At 41.4% G+C, this 17,092-nt stretch overlaps 1 protein-coding gene across 2 annotated transcripts in view; it reads left to right on the top strand.

The window, feature by feature from the left end:
* The window catches only part of LOC117531055 (zinc finger MIZ domain-containing protein 1-like), a 319,309-nt gene that overhangs the window by 214,602 nt on the left and 87,615 nt on the right, over window positions 1-17,092 (top strand). For both annotated transcript variants that reach the window (XM_034194068.1, XM_034194069.1), the window contains exon 3: window positions 758-877. In XM_034194068.1, the coding sequence (XP_034049959.1) occupies window positions 809-877 (69 nt within the window). In that variant the 5' untranslated portion in view covers window positions 758-808. The remainder of the gene's footprint in view (window positions 1-757; window positions 878-17,092) is intronic.

The following is a 17,092-nucleotide window of genomic DNA, read 5'->3' as shown; positions in this document are numbered from 1 at the left end:
CTTGTAAAATTTGACTTATATAACAACCGTATCATTAATTCGAGGTTGATACTCCTAATCTCCTTAAATTGAGGAATAAATCCAGAGTCTGTGTGCGTTTTAGACTTGATATTCCTCTGAGGTAATTTTCTCATTCTTTCAGTTTCTATCTTCCTTTGGAATTTTTCTTTGTTTAACTTTATGTATTTCTAATTTGTGTTTTCTGTTTTAAAACTTTCATCTGTAAATCATGAAAAAATCCTGTCTAATCCAACCTTGACAACTAGTTTCTAACCCGGTTTGATAGTGTCATGAAACATTGAAAATCCATTCATATATTTCGTTGGTATGGTAATATTTACATTTTACTTTTTGTGAAATACATTTCCTGTCACTTTGTATTTGATCACCACTCTACACAGCCTCAGGATTCATGCGTTGCTTGTCCCAGTACCACATTTTTTTTTTTTTTTTTTCACCCCCAAGGTGCCTTGAACATGGTCAGACAATCCTCAGTAAGACGCTCAGTGTTTACTTTGTAAAGGTGCACGGGGGCCATCGCCAGGGCTTGTTAAGGGTGTCACAGGAGCTGAGAGGAATGTCATCCTTTGGGCTCTGAGGTGCTTGTCACCTGCCAAATCAATATCTCCCTGCTCAGCTTGAGGCACGTGCACATACATAGAGACACACACTAACCTACAATAACCTGGTGCTGATGGGATTGGCAGCTTCCTGGGGAAGAGTCACGCTTTAACACTTGTCTTTGTCTTCCCTCCAGAACGCTCCAGTTTAATGGCTGGCAGGTAAAGGCCAAGGAGGGACAATCAACATGAACTCGATTCCGTCGATGGACAGACACATACAGCAGACCAATGACCGTCTGCAGTGTATCAAACAGGTGAGATGCCTCATTCTGTCTTATGATGATACTCTGTGGAAATACAGTTTGAGACCATTGTTCTTCTCAATCATTGAGGAGTCTCTTATTTTGTACACAATGACTGTTCACTTGTATTGCCCCACAGCAATCCAGATATGTTAGGGTCCATCTTAATATTTGTGCCATGTGTGACCATATTGAGAGCTGTTAGATTAGATTAGATACAATTTTATTGATCCCTTGGGAAGACTCTCTCAGGGAAGACTCCCTCACATTCCAGCAGCATTGTATAGCAGCACACAGGGTAAGAAGCACACAGAGTATCAAAACTGAGCGTAAAAAAGAAAAACAGTTTGCAAATATAAATACAAAAACACAATATAAATGCCCGACATACTGATCAATACTGGTTTATTGGCTACTACTGTTCCTCTCATTCCCGACCTTTGTCTTTCCCGTTACTCCACCTCCCCCTGAGTGCGGAGTTGCTGTTGCTGCAGTCTCAGCAGAAAGTCAAAGATGTTCTTGGTGGGTAGTAGGTGCAAACTTATGTGGAATCTCCAGATGCAGCTGAAAGTTAGAGAACTTCTGTGTTGACAGCCTCAGGTAGTTTCTTCAGAATGGAACCTCCTGTACACATTAGGCAACATTGAAGGGACACTTTTTAATTCTCCGCTCAACAAATTTGGGAGACATTATGTTTTCACCTCATCTATCAATCAGGGTGTTTGGGTGCCCGTCTGTAATGTTTCCACACAATAATTAAAGAACACATTGTGTGATTGAAACCATTTGTTGGTGGTGTATTGGGGGAGGCCTGAGGAAGGTTCCCTCTGAAAATGGCTGTCGTCAGTTGTCCAATATGACCACTGTGGACACCATCTTGATTTTTGGTTCCCTGCAATATGTAAAGAACACCTCGACTGATTGTAAGCATTTCTAGGTGGTGTTTTTTGGGTAGGCTATAGGTAGTATCTTTTTGAAAATAGGGGTCAATGCACAGCATGCCAGTTGCTAAATGGCAATCTTTTGCTATACAAATATGAGACCATATGCCATCTTTAAAACACCAGTCTTTCACTACAGAAATAATTTCCAGGCTTCATTTTCAACGCAACTTATAAAACCGTACATTTGCTTTGCTGTTGTTGTGCTGAGGCTTTTTAATGTGCTGATGAGAGCTTCCCAAAATCTCAACAGCATATTGTATCTTCATGCGCAATGAAATACAGTGGGGTAAAAAAGTATTTAGTCAGTCCCTGATTGTTGTTGTGAAAGTGTAGTGACACGGACCCACAACAGGGGGCGCAAATGAACGGTCAATAGATGAGCCAAAAAATAACAATTTAATGTTGTGAAGGTGCACAACGAACATACAGACAATCTCAGAATATGATTACAGTCAATCCACAAAGGTGACGTGTGGGCAGGCTCGAGGATAGAAGACGTCTGTCCTGAGAAGAGCTGGAACCACACGATTTCCGCCGCCACCGAACCTGGTGAATACTGGAGCCGCCAAGTCCCGAATTCCCAGGTGATCACCGTCCCCGACTGTCGGATCTGGTACTGCTGGCGAAGAACAAAGACAGTCAAGTGTGGGTGTGTGTACACCCCGTAACAACAACGGTGGGAATGCCACCTCCACCTCTCACTCAATATTCTGTAGAGTACCGCAGTGATTCCTCAGGGGAAAAGAGTGCCGTCCTGCACTCACTCAGCTTCCACAGAAAGAGGAACCGGTACTCCTGCAAACACTCACAATATACAGATATATTGCAAAACACAAACGGCTGAGTCTATTACCTCCAAAGAAGTACGATATCTCGGCAACGAGGTGGAGATGACGTCTGGTCTTTATGGAGTGAGATGATGTAGAGTAGATGGGTGACAGCTGTCAAGAGATAATGAGTGACAGCTGTCACCCCCGGCTGTGTCCGTGGCGGCAGCGCCCTCTCGTGCCTGAAGCCCGCACTTCAGGCAGGGCGCCCACTGGTGGTGGGCCAGCAGTACCTCATCTTCTGGCGGCCCACACAACAATTGTGCAAGTTCTCCTACTTAGAAAGATGAGAGAGGTCTGTAATTTTCAACATAGGTACACTTCAACTATCAGAGACAAAATGAGAAAAAAAAATCCAGGAAATCACATTGTAGCATTTTTTTTTACAAACTTAGTGGTAAATTATGGTGGAAAATAAGTATTTGGTCAGTAACAAAAGTTCAACTCAACAGTTTGTAACATAATCTTTGTTGACAATGACAGAGGTCAAATGTTTCCTGTTAGTCTTCACCAGGTTTGCACACACTGTAGCTGGTATTTTGGCCCATTCCTCCATGCAGATCTCCTCTAGAGCAGTGATATTTTGGGGCTGTCGCTGGGCAACATGGTCTTTCAACTCCCTCCACAATTTTTCTATGGGGTTGAGGTCTGGAGAATGGCTAGGCCTCTCCAGGACCTTGCAATGCTTTTTACGGAGCCACTCCTTTGTTGCCTGAGTGGTGTGTTTGGGATTATTGTCATGCTGGAAGACCCAGCCACGTTGCATCTTCAATGCTCTCACTGATGGAAGGAGGTTTTGGCTTAAAATCTCACGATACATTGCCCTGTTCATTCTTTACAGAAAAACAGCCCCAAATCATGATGTTTCCACCCCCATGCTTCACAGTAGGTATGGTGTTCTTGGAATGCAGCTCAGCATTCGTGTTCCTCCAAACATGACAAGTTGAGTTTTTACCAAAAGTTCTATTTTTGGTTTCATCTGACCACATGATATTCTCCCAATCCTCTTCTGGATCATCCATATGCTCTCTAGCAAACTTCAGACACGTACTGGCTTAACCAGGGGGACACACCTGGCACTGCAGGATTTGCGTCCCTCTCTGTATGGTGTGTAGCCTTTGTTACTTTGGTCCCAGCTCTCTGCAGGTCAGTCATCAGGTTCCTCCGTGTAGTTCTGGGATTTTTGTTCACTGTTCTCATGATCATTTTGACCCAACGGGATGCCATCTTGCGTGGAGCCCCAGATCGAGGGAGATTATCAATGGTCTTGTATGTCTTCTATTTTCTTACAATTGCTCCCACAGTTGATTTATTCACATCAACCTGCTTGACTATTGTAGATTCACTCTTCCCAGCCTGGTACACATCTACAATTTTCTTTCTGGTGTCCTTCAACAGCTCTTTGGGCTTGATCATGGTTGAGCTTGGAGTCTGACTGTTTGAGGCTGTGGACAGGTGTCTTTTATACAGATAATGAGTTCAAACAGGTGCCATTAATACAGGTAACAGGTGGAGGACAGAAGAGCTTCTTAAAGAAGACGTTACAGGTCTGTGAGAGCCAGAAATCTTGCTTGTTTGTGGGTGATCAAATACTTATTTTCCACCATAATTTACAAATAAATTCTTTAAAAATCCTACAATGTGATTTCCTGGATTCTTTTTTTCTCATTTTGTCTCTCATAGTTGAAGTGTACCTATGATGAAAATTACAGACCTCTCTCATCTTTCTAAGTACGAGACCTTGCACAATCAGGGACTGACTAAATACTTTTTTTACCCCACTGTAAATTGTTTGCAGTAAGTGCCCGATTTGAACCGGAAAACTCATGGAGGAGCTTAATATTTAAATTATCACATCACTCAAGACATGCAAAATCCAGCACACATAAATCCTAGGTGATTGCTGTCTTTTGCCATGTATTTTTCTTCCATGAGAGCTAACCCGCTATGCTAGGCTAACAGGCTAAAAACTGCTGTTATGCTAGGCTTCTTATGGGCCTGTACTACTGCCCCAGTGGGAGAATATTGAACTGTAAAGACAAACATCCGCATTTCTGTCTTGAAAGTTAGAAAACACCGACATGCAGCAGCACACTTGGAACAGCTTGGCTGAAGTACGTTATTCCGAACAATCCAGTCCATCCTAAGGTGCATCACTGACATCAAAATGATGAAAATCCCTTCGCCCATTCAGGAGATAATATGCTTAAGTCATCAAATGCGCAGACAGACATTAGGACAGACAAGATGATAACAGTAACAGTATCTCTTCTGCCGTTAACCAAGGGGTATAAACTGGCATTTAGGTGAAAAACGTCTCAATCTACCAGTCGATATAGAAGCTATTGCTGACCTATGGACATTTAAATTATCAGGGGACTTAAAGGATGATGACATGGGTACATGTGGCCACATTTTGTTCATTTTGTGAGGTGACTCACTCTTAAGGAAATTATATGGATCTCTGGACAGCATAGAGAACAGAGTTGTTGCTCCTTGACATTGGCAGGAGTCGGCTGAGGTAGTTCAAGCACCTGTTCAGCCCATGTTCAAATCCTTGCAGAGGTTCTGTTGGCATGTTCAAATGAGAGTAGACCACTGGTACCCCCAGCAGACATTCAAAGGGTATACGCATGGTACCTATCTGTCTTGGGAAAACCTTGGAGGTTCCCCAGTCGGAGCTACCTCCCATGCCATAGTGGCACAGCCATGAATAACTCATGGAAACGGACTGGAAGGATTGGTGGATGTTTGTTTGCTCCAGATACTAGTTCTAACACCTAGTTTCTCTAAGTTAAAACACTGCTTCAGCACATCATTGCAGGAGAGATCCATGATCAGTGCAGCGGTCTCAAATAACTGAGTGAAATCCGAGTCTGTAGGTGAGGAACCCAAGTAGACCTGCTTTTGGTGTCTTATTTCAGCTTTATTTCTCAGTTGTACCGCAGTTCTAAAATGCTTCTGCAGCTGAAATCCGCATTTAAACATCAGTGGAGCACTGACAGTAATAGTGAACAAATACACGATGTTCGGTTTGTCACTAAATAAAAACTATGGTTCCTGAAGAAACAAGCTGAGTGTGCAAGTTTTCTTTGCCAGCAGCTGAACATAATGACAGGGTGATCCCAGAAGAAAGAATATTACAGGCAACCATTGAAGAAAGATCCAGTGCTTGATGCAACTATATGTTTAACAAATGCTTATGAGTGTGTCATGCAACATTATTAAATAAGAAAAAAAAGTGGAATTCTATTCTTTAAAATAGATACAGCAGATACTGTACTCGGTAATAAAAGATAAAATAAAAGGCAAAAACACACTGCAGGGAAAAAGCATTTTGTCATAGTTTAAAGGACATGTGAAGGATGCCGTGGTGGTGAAGTGGTTAATGCACTTGCTTTCCAAACTGAAGGATCGTCGTTCAAGATCATCTGCGCCCATGTTCCATGTAATGTGGAGTTGTGTCAGGAAGAACATCTGGTGCAAAACGTCTGCCAAATCAAGATGCAGAGCCATAATGTGGTGACCCTGAGCAAAAAGGGAGAAGCCCAAAGAACTTACTGTAAGAAAGACAATGTTGTTTAACTCTCTGGAGTCCAGGGTATAATTGGCTGTTTTTGACTACTTTTGGTTTTACCTTCATAATTTACCTTAAAAAAACTGTTTACTTTGCCTTGTTTGGTATCATTTGTTTCAGTACAACCTCCCCTGTGTGACATTACAGTTTTTCTTTCTTTCTGACATACAGTATTAACATAGTGAACTTAAATTCACACAAAAATATCAAATCTGAATAGAAAAAAAAAGTGTTTTTTTTAAATGTTAAATAAACAATTTTTATAGCTTAGAATCCAAATACAAATTGTACATTTCAAAGACATATGTACAAATGTAGCAAACAACAAAGTTATATACAACTATTTAGATTAAAATGCAGGAAATACTTAAGGGTTTTTTGTACAACTATTTACAAAACAGTAAGATGTCACCCAAATTATTTTATTTCTATGCTATTCAAAAATCAATTCCTGTTCAAAACAAGACCAAATGAACACAGTCCTCACCCACGGGATTGTCCCTCCTCCTGTTGTCTACCTGGAGGTAGTGTTTGTATTTTAGTCTAACCCCTCAACAACCCCCACGTGGTGTGATCCTCACACCATGTGGTGGTTGGTGTTTTTGATTGATTTAGGATTATGTTGTGCGTTGTTCCACCAATGATAAAGGGGGTGCCTTTTTTTCACCACTCTTTATTGCAGCCTGATGGAGCTCTCTGAACAAGGAAGCCAGACTTGTGTTTGATGTGCGTTTCAACAAATGTGTGCACCAAAGATGACCATAATATTCAGGCAACAGCTGCGCATTTATTATTATTCATTATTCAAGTTCTACTAAGCCTATCAACAGAATTTAAAAACTTTTATGGAGTTTGAAGTCGGCACTTTCAACATACATTCAAACAGAGACTCAGTCTGGTGGTTTTGATGTGAAGACCGCTTAATTCAGTCATGTGACTTTTACGCGGATACACGTCAGATGACTCCAGAGACTTAACTTTGTTGCACCAGATCATTACAAAAAGCTAGTTTGTTTTGCTTGTGTAAAACACCATACACTGTAGTTTCTGTAGTATAATTCACAGGTTTTTTTTTTACTAGTTTATGAGATCCTACGACTTATATTCTATTGCATATTTTATTCCGAAAAATCACATGTTCGTTATTAACATTAATAATGATAATAAGTTTTTACATAGGGCTTTCCCAGGAATCAAAGCCTAAACAGAATAAGCTCCAATAATAAAATGTACACTGCGACTTTCACTCTGGTGCAACTCTTGTAGAGGTTTTTCCCTCCACAAGGTCCAGAAAATACGGTATCTGTCTGTCAGACACTGCACGTGTCTAAGATCACTGCAGGGAAGAGTTTTATATCATGTGCATGATGGAAATTAAGAGTAGGTGTTGAAGTTGCGCTTAACTTGAAATGAGCTTGTTTGTCACTTCCTTTCATTTCCTACCCTGAGATCTGGTGACCACCAAGGCCATCCCTGCTTGTTTGATAGCAATGATATTAAATAGTGAGAAACACCAAATTTTTGCATTTGGCAGATTTGTGATGGACAATTTTACAAATCTCTTCCTCATTGTAATTCTGCCCATTTATCTGTATCGGCACCAAAACTAATAGAGGTGAGCCTCATTAGCTCACGAGTTGGGGTCCACAAAATCCGATTGCTAGTAATCTGAAGCTGGAAGTTAATAAACTTGACCAAGAAACTTAAAATGAGCTTACCTTGCCATATTACAATAATTTTGATAATTTGAAGCATGATTCCTTCCTGGATGGTAATGATTTCTTCATCTGGAGTGGGTTCAGGATCTTTTTCTTCCTCCTCGGGCTGCTGCAAGTCAATGATGAGGGCTTCGTCAGTGCGAACGATTCTGGACATTTTGAATTTTTAGGATGTGACCCTCCTTTTTAGATCCTTCCCACCGGTTTAGATTGGCCCGGAATTTATACATGCACCCACCCCTCAAAATCAAAAATCAAATCAATTTTATTTATATAGCGCCAAATCACAACAAACAGTTGCCCCAAGGCGCTTTATATTGTAAGGCAAGGCCATACAATAATTACGGAAAAACCCCAACGGTCAAAACGACCCCCTGTGAGCAAGCACTTGGCAACAGTGGGAAGGAAAAACTCCCTTTTAACAGGGAGAAACCTCCAGCAGAACCAGGCTCAGGGAGGGGCAGTCTTCTGCTGGGACTGGTTGGGGCTGAGGGAGAGAACCAGGAAAAAGACATGCTGTGGAGGGGAGCAGAGATCAATCACTAATGATTAAATGCAGAGTGGTGCATACAGAGCAAAAAGAGAAAGAAACACTCAGTGCATCATGGGAATCCCCCAGCAGTCTAAGTCTATAGCAGCATAACTAAGGGATGGTTCAGGGTCATCTGATCCAGCCCTAACTATAAGCTTTAGCAAAAAGGAAAGTTTTAAGCCTAATCTTAAAAGTAGAGAGGGTGTCTGTCTCCCTGATCTGAATTGGGAGCTGGTTCCACAGGAGAAGAGCCTGAAAGCTGAAGGCTATGCCTCCCATTCTACTCTTACAAACCCTAGGAACTACAAGTAAGCCTGCAGTCTGAGAGCGAAGCGCTCTATTGGGGTGATATGGTGCTATGAGGTCCCTAAGATAAGATGGGACCTGATTATTCAAAATCTTATAAGTAAGAAGAAGAATTTTAAATTCTATTCTAGAATTAACAGGAAGTCAATGAAGAGAGGCCAATATGGGTGAGATATGCTCTCTCCTTCTAGTCCCCGTTAGTACTCTAGCTGCAGCATTTTGAATTAACTGAAGGCTTTTCAGGGAACTTTTAGGACAACCTGATAATAATGAATTACAATAGTCCAGCCTAGAGGAAATGAATGCATGAATTAGTTTTTCAGCATCACTCTGAGACAAGACCTTTCTAATTTTAGAGATATTGCGCAAATGCAAAACAGCAGTCCTACATATTTGTTTAATATGCGCATTGAATGACATATCCTGATCAAAAATGACGCCAAGATTTCTCACAGTATTACTAGAGGTCAGGGTAATGCCATCCAGAGTAAGGATCTGGTTAGACACCATGTTTCTAAGATTTGTGGGGCCAAGTACAATAACTTCAGTTTTATCTGAGTTTAAAAGCAGGAAATTAGAGGTCATCCATGTCTTTATGTCTGTAAGACAATCCTGCAGTTTAGCTAATTGGTGTGTGTCCTCTGGCTTCATGGATAGATAAAGCTGGGTATCATCTGCGTAACAATGAAAATTTAAGCAATGCCGTCTAATAATACTGCCTAAGGGAAACATGTATAAAGTGAATAAAATTGGTCCTAGCACAGAACCTTGTGGAACTCCATAATTAACCTTAGTCTGTGAAGAAGATTCCCCATTTACATGAACAAATTGTAATCTATTAGATAAATATGATTCAAACCACCACAGCGCAGTGCCTTTAATACCTATGGCATGCTCTAATCTCTGTAATAAAATTTTATGGTCAACAGTATCAAAAGCAGCACTGAGGTCTAACAGAACAAGCACAGAGATGAGTCCACTGTCTGAGGCCATAAGAAGATCATTTGTAACCTTCACTAATGCTGTTTCTGTACTATGATGAATTCTAAAACCTGACTGAAACTCTTCAAATGACCATTCCTCTGCAGATGATCAGTTAGTTGTTTTACAACTACCCTTTCAAGAATTTTTGAGAGAAAAGGAAGGTTGGAGATTGGCCTATAATTAGCTAAGATAGCTGGGTCAAGTGATGGCTTTTTAAGTAATGGTTTAATTACTGCCACCTTAAAAGCCTGTGGTACATAGCCAACTAATAAAGATAGATTGATCATATTTAAGATCGAAGCATTAATTAATGGTAGGGCTTCCTTGAGCAGCCTGGTAGGAATGGGGTCTAATAGACATGTTAATGGTTTGGAGGAAGTAACTAATGAAAATAACTCAGACAGAACAATCTGAGAGAAAGAGTCTAACCAAATACCGGCATCACTGAAAGCAGCCAAAGATAACAATACGTCTTTGGGATGGTTATGAGTCATTTTTTCTCTAATAGTTAAAATTTTATTAGCAAAGAAAGTCATGAAGTCATTACTAGTTAAAGTTAAAGGAATACTCAGCTCAATAGAGCGCTGACTCTTTGTCAGCCTGGCTACAGTGCTGAAAAGAAACCTGGGGTTGTTCTTATTTTCTTCAATTAGTGATGAGTAGTAAGATGTCCTACCTTTACGGAGGGCTTTTTTTATAGAGCAACAGACTCTTTTTCCAGGCTAAGTGAAGATCTTCTAAATTAGTGAGACGCCATTTCCTCTCCAACTTACGGGTTATCTGCTTTAAGCTGCGAGTTTGTGAGTTATACCACGGAGTCAGGCACTTCTGATTTAAAGCTCTCTTTTTCAGAGGAGCTACAGCATCCAGAGTTGTCTTCAATGAGGATGTAAAACTATTGACGAGATACTCTATCTCACTTACAGAGTTTAGGTAGCTACTCTGCACTGTGTTGGTATATGGCATTAGAGAATATAAAGAAGGAATCATATCCTTAAAGCTAGTTACAGCGCTTTCTGAAAGACTTCTAGTGTAATGAAACTTATTCCCCACTGCTGGGTAGTCCATCAGAGTAAATGTAAATGTTATTAAGAAATGATCAGACAGAAGGGAGTTTTCAGGGAATACTGTTAAGTCTTCAATTTCCATACCATAAGTCAGAACAAGATCTAAGATATGATTAAAGTGGTGGGTGGACTCATTTACATTTTGAGCAAAGCCAATTGAGTCTAATAATAGATTCAATGCAGTGTTGAGGCTGTCATTCTCAGCATCTGTGTGGATGTTAAAATCGCCCACTATAATTAGCTTATCTGAGCTAAGCACTAAGTCAGACAAAAGGTCTGAAAATTCACAGAGAAACTCACAGTAACGACCAGGTGGACGATAGATAATAACAAATTAAACTGGTTTTTGGGACTTCCAATTTGGATGGACAAGACTAAGAGTCAAGCTTTCAAATGAATTAAAGCTCTGTCTGGGTTTTTGATTAATTAATAAGCTGGAATGGAAGATTGCTACTAATCCTCCGCCTTGGCCCGTGCTACGAGCATTCTGGCAGTTAATGTGACTCGGAGGTGTTGACTCATTTAAACTAACATATTCATCCTGCTGTAACCAGGTTTCTGTAAGGCAGAATAAATCATTTACTAACAGGGACTTAGAAGACAGAGACCTAATGTTTAATAGACCACATTTAACTGTTTTAGTATGTGGTGCAGTTGAAGGTGCTATATTATTTTTTCTTTTTGAATTTTTATGCTTAAATAGATTTTTGCTGGTTGTTGGTGGTCTGGGAGCAGGCACCGTCTCTACGGGGATGGGGTAATGAGGGGATGGCAGGGGGAGAGAAGCTGCAGAGAGGTGTGTAAGACTACAACTCTGCTTCCTGGTCCCAACCCTGGATAGTCACGGTTTGGAGGATTTAAGAAAATTGGCCAGATTTCTAGAAATGAGAGCTGCTCCATCCAAAGTGGGTTGGATGCCGTCTCTCCTAACAAGACCAGGTTTTCCCCAGAAGCTTTGCCAATTATCTATGAAGCCCACCTCATTTTTTGGACACCACTCAGACAGCCAGCAATTCAAGGAGAACATGCGGCTAAACATGTCACTCCCGATCCGTTTGGGGAGGGGCCCAGAGAAAACTACAGAGTCCGACGTTGTTTTTGCAAAGTTACACACCGATTCAATGTTAATTTTAGTGACCTCCGATTGGCGTAACCGGGTGTCATTACTGCCGACGTGAATTACAATCTTACCAAATTTACGCTTAGCCTTAGCCAGCAGTTTCAAATTTCCTTCAGTGTCGCCTGCTCTGGCCCCCGGAAGACAATTGACTATGGTTGCTGGTGTCGCTAACTTCACATTTCTCAAAACAGAGTCGCCAATAACCAGAGTTTGATCCTCGGTGGGTGTGTCGCTGAGTGGGGAAAAACGGTTAGAAATGTGAACGGGTTGGCGGTGTACACGGGTCTTCTGTTTAGGGCTACGCTTCCTCCTCACAGTCACCCAGTCGGCCTGCTTTCCCGGCTGCTCAGGATCTGCTGGAAGGGAACTAACGGCGGCTAAGCTACCTTGGTCCGCACCGACTACAGGGGCCTGGCTAGCTGTAGAATTTTCCACGGTGCGGAGCCGACTCTCCAATTCGCCCAGCCTGGCCTCCAAAGCTACGAATAAGCTACACTTATTACAAGTACCATTACTGCTAAAGGAGGCCGAGGAATAACTAAACATTTCACACCCAGAGCATAAAAGTGCGGGAGAGACAGGAGAAGCCGCCATGCTAAATCGGCTAAGAGCTAGTAGCTGCGCTAAGCTAGCGGATTCCTAAAAACACACAAAGTGAATAATGTGTAAATAATTTAGAGGTGATTCAGCAGAGGGAGTGCTTTAGTTAAGGCACGTGAAGATTACACTGTGAAACAAATCATTATATAGTTAACTAGATCAGTCTAACTGCGCAGATTAAACAGCTAACAGATACAGCAAAACACAGCTGTGCTCCAGAACAGGAAGTGATACAATACCGCAGTGAGAGCCAACCACCAGTAGAGGCAGTCCATAATATAATCAGAAGATGCAGCCCTCACGCCCGAGGCACATGCCTGCCCCTCACGCATTTGGCGGGCGAGTATTTATACTCGCACCCACCCCTCCCAAAAACAAATCAAAACTGACTTTTATACGGTAGTGTAAATTTTCAGGGTCCACAAATAGTAAAGCTGAATTGCAACTTGTGCATGAGCGAGTTAATGAGGCTCACTTGTAGTTTGTAACTTTTAATGATGACTGTAATTGGGAATTGGGCAGTACAGTCTAGTTTGAACCCTGCGTGATATCGCGGGATTTGACCACTTACGGGGCCAGCTTCTCCCGTTGTGCAATATATACACAGCACAACGTCACACGGAAAAATGTGTACTGTTTTGTTTTCGGCTGCAATCACCAAAGCAGTTGTGAAAAGTGCAGTTTTTTCGGTTCCTAGTGGAGAAGGGAAGACGAGGGAAATGGGAGACGTTGTGTCGGTAAGTGTTAGCCTACACAGCTAACCAAAGTAGCTCTGTTCTTTCGCCTGCAAAACCACCTCAACATGTTAGAGCTCCGGGTCATAGACATACTGCAACACATGCCCACTTTCCACTGCATTGTCACTTTTTCTTTGTATGTTCACTTTGTTTGCGTGTAATTTCCCCAAAATCTCAGAGAAAGTGTCATGTTTCTGTCCCCGGAAGTAGAAAAATTACATCATATGCGTCTTATTTTGCCCCTTTAGTGCCCGCCCTCAAACGAGACTGCGCTGCCCAATTAATGATTAACAAACTCATGGTCCCACATTCCACAGTCTGTACAGATTTTTGATTTTTGTGAATACGTATAAGTAAAAATTTAGGTGAGGTACATCCACTTAGTGCTATTATCACAACACAAAGTGAAAATGTCTGCACTCATTTTAAAATTACTTAATACCAATATTTCTACAATTTTGTGAATATTGACTCAAAAATAAGCCATTTTTCCTTGGTTTCCTCTCTGCTTAGTTACTTTAATCACAGAATTTTGGCATTTCTCTTCTATGCAGTTGTGGCCAGAAATCCTGTAACCCCCCCTGGCCTCGGTAAGTGACTAATCGCTTTGCTGATTTTATCAGGACCGTGGTGTGACTCTGGTTACTGAGTGGGGTCAAAGAACAGGCCGCCTCTCCCACCCCCATCATCACCTTTCTTTCTCCGTGCACCACTCCTGACTCTCTTGGAGTCCTTTTGTTCTCGTTTGCTGACCGTTCCCTGCAGGGTGAACCTCTGCTAGAATTAAACAGACATACTTGTGTCACCTCAGGCGACGGGCTTTGCCTTTTTTTGACGTTTTTGTGTCCGTACTCTGTGCTGCATTTTACTGTGGACATCCGCCTCCTGAAAGGGCCTGTGGGACACTGTGTGGGGCCAGCGTTGTGACACATGTGGACGTGGCAAATTGTCTTCCATGTCATTTGTGTGTTGGAGGATGTTTAGGAATCAAACAGAGGGAAGCCGCTTGTTGACAAAACAGTATTTGCTTTTCAGAAACCCCTTTCCCACATGGAACTGGCTACATTTGCAGAAAACAGTCGACACAACAACAGCAGAGATTTGACATTTTCATACTTTCCCGCTATCACTGGTTGTAACAGCAGCACAGAAAATGTGTTGAAACTGAAACATTTTCAAAATTTGTCTGTTTATTGAAGCTGCAAAAAATGAAGTGGATGTTGATGTGTTGGGCAGCACGGTGGATTAGTGGTTAGCACTGTTGTCTCACAGCAAGAAGGTCGTGGGTTCGATTCCCACCTGGGGCCTTTCTGTGTGGAGTTTGCATGTTCTGCCGATGTTTTTGTGGGTTCTCTCTGGGTTCTCCAGGTTCCTTTCACGTCCAAACACATGCAAGTTTGGTGGATTGAACACTTGAAATTGTACGTAGGTGTGTGCGGGTGGAAATGTGTTTGTCTGTGTTTATGTGGCCCTGCGACAGACTGGCATCCTGTCCAGGTTGTACCCCACCTCACGTCCTATAACTGCTGGGATAGGCTCAGATAGGCTCTAGAGACAGCCAGTGTTGTATCAGATAAACATGCATTACAGAGTTATATTAAACGGTAACATCACAAAACTCCTTTGACGACATTCAGTCGGAAGATATCCTGAGTTATCCTAAGTTATCTTCATGAACAATTCATAGTAAACAGAAAATTTGAACATATCCTACATATTTGGCAATAGGCAGGCTGTGATGTCACAGAAAGCAAAATGGCAAATTTTCTATTCTCCACCTAAAAAAGAAAATTTATCATTATTGTTGTTGTTGTTAATCTGACCTAAAAAAACCTTAAATGTGCATTTCTTAACATTAAATGTGAGCTCATGGCCATATAAATTTGAAGGACCATGAGCAAAATACTGCTTTTTATATGACATCATACAACCCCAATTCCAATGAAGTTGGGACGTTGTGTAAAATGTAAATAAAAACAGAATACAATGATTTGCAAATCCTCTTCAACCTATATTCAATTGAATACACCACAAAGACAAGACATTTAATGTTCAAACTGATAAACTTTGTTGTTTTTGTGCAAATATTTGCTCATTTTGAAATGGATGCCTGCAACACGTTTCAAAAAAGCTGGGACAGTGGTATGTTTACCACTGTGTTACATCACCTTTCCTTCTAACAACACTCAATAAGCATTTGGGAACTGAGGACACTAATTGTTGAAGCTTTGTAGGTGGAATTCTTTCCCATTCTTGCTTGATGTACAACTTCAGTTGTTCAACAGTCCGGGGTCTCCGTTGTCATATTTTGCGCTTCATAATGTGCCACACATTTTCAGTGGGCGACAGGTCTAGACGACATTCAGGCCAGTCTAGTACCCGCACTCTTTTACTATGAAGCCACGCAGTTGTAACACGTGCAGAATGTGGCTTGGCATTGTCTTGCTGAAATAAGCAGGGACGTCTCTGAAAAAGACATTGCTTGGATGGCAGCATGTGTTGCTCCAAAACCTGGATGTACCTTTCAGCCTTGATGGTGCCATCACAGATGTGTAAGTTGCCCATGCCATGGGCACTAACACACCCCCATACCATCACAGATGCTGGCTTTTGAACTTTGCACTGTTAACAATCTGGATGGTCTTTTTCCTCTTTTGTCCAGAGGACACCGCGTCCATGATTTCCAAAAACAATTTGAAATGTGGACTCATCAGACCACAGCACATATTTCCGCTTTGCATCTGTCCATTTCAAATGAGCTCGGGCCCAGAGAAGGCGGCGGCGTTTCTGGATGTCGTTGATGTAAGGCTTTCACTTTGCATGGTAGAGTTTTAACTTGCAACTGTAGCTGTAGTAACGAACCGTGTTAACTGACAATGGTTTTCTGAAGTGTTCCTGACCCCACACGGTAAGATCCTTTACACAATGATGTCGGTTTTTAATGCAGTGCCGCCTGAGAGATCGAAGGTCATGGCCATTCAATGTTTGTTTTCAGCCTTGCCACTTACGTGTAGAAAGTTCTCCAGATTCTCTTTTATCTTCTGATTATATTATGGACTGTAGATGAATGACTGTAGATAAATTCCTTGCAAATGAACATTGAGAAACATTGCTCTTAAACTGTTGGACTATTTTATCACGCATTTGTTCACAAAGTGGTGATCCTCACCCCATCTTTGCTTGTGAACAGCTGAGCCTTTTTGGGATGCTCCTTTTATACCCATTCATAACACTTACCTGTTTCCAATTAGGTGTTCTTTAAGCATTCATCAACTTTCCCAGTCTTTTCTTGCCCCGTCCCAACTTTTTTGAAACATGTTGCAGGCATCCATTTCAAAATGAGCAAATATTTGCACACAAACAAAAAAAAGTTTATCACTTTGAACATTAAATATCTTGTCTGGTGTATTCAGTTGAATATAGGTTGAAGAGGATTTGCAAATCATTGCATTCTGTTTTTATTTACATTTCACATAATGTCCCAACTTCTTTGGAATTGGGGTTGTACATATTCATCATGATGATACATTGTATAGTGTTGTATTCAAACAGGAAGCTTTCACTCTAAGTGCAGTGATTTTCCATGTAATTAACACTGCAAAGTTACTTCATCTATCATCCTCATCTGCGCTCTGTTTCTGCAAATGACAGTACTTTGGCTACAACAACAGCTACAGTTGTTTTTCTATCGTCGACATGTAAATGCTTCGTAATAACATTCAGATCTGATCCAAAATACAGTCAAGCAGTGGTTCCCAATCCCAGTTTTCAGTTACCCCAAACCTACACATTTTCTCCCTCAACCTGGCCTGCCC

Source organism: Thalassophryne amazonica, chromosome 18 (assembly GCF_902500255.1).
Source record: "Thalassophryne amazonica chromosome 18, fThaAma1.1, whole genome shotgun sequence".
In the NCBI taxonomy this organism is placed as follows: Eukaryota; Metazoa; Chordata; class Actinopteri; order Batrachoidiformes; family Batrachoididae; genus Thalassophryne; species Thalassophryne amazonica.
Note: the sequence above shows the minus strand (reverse complement) of the source record. Positions and strands in the feature narration are given on the sequence as shown.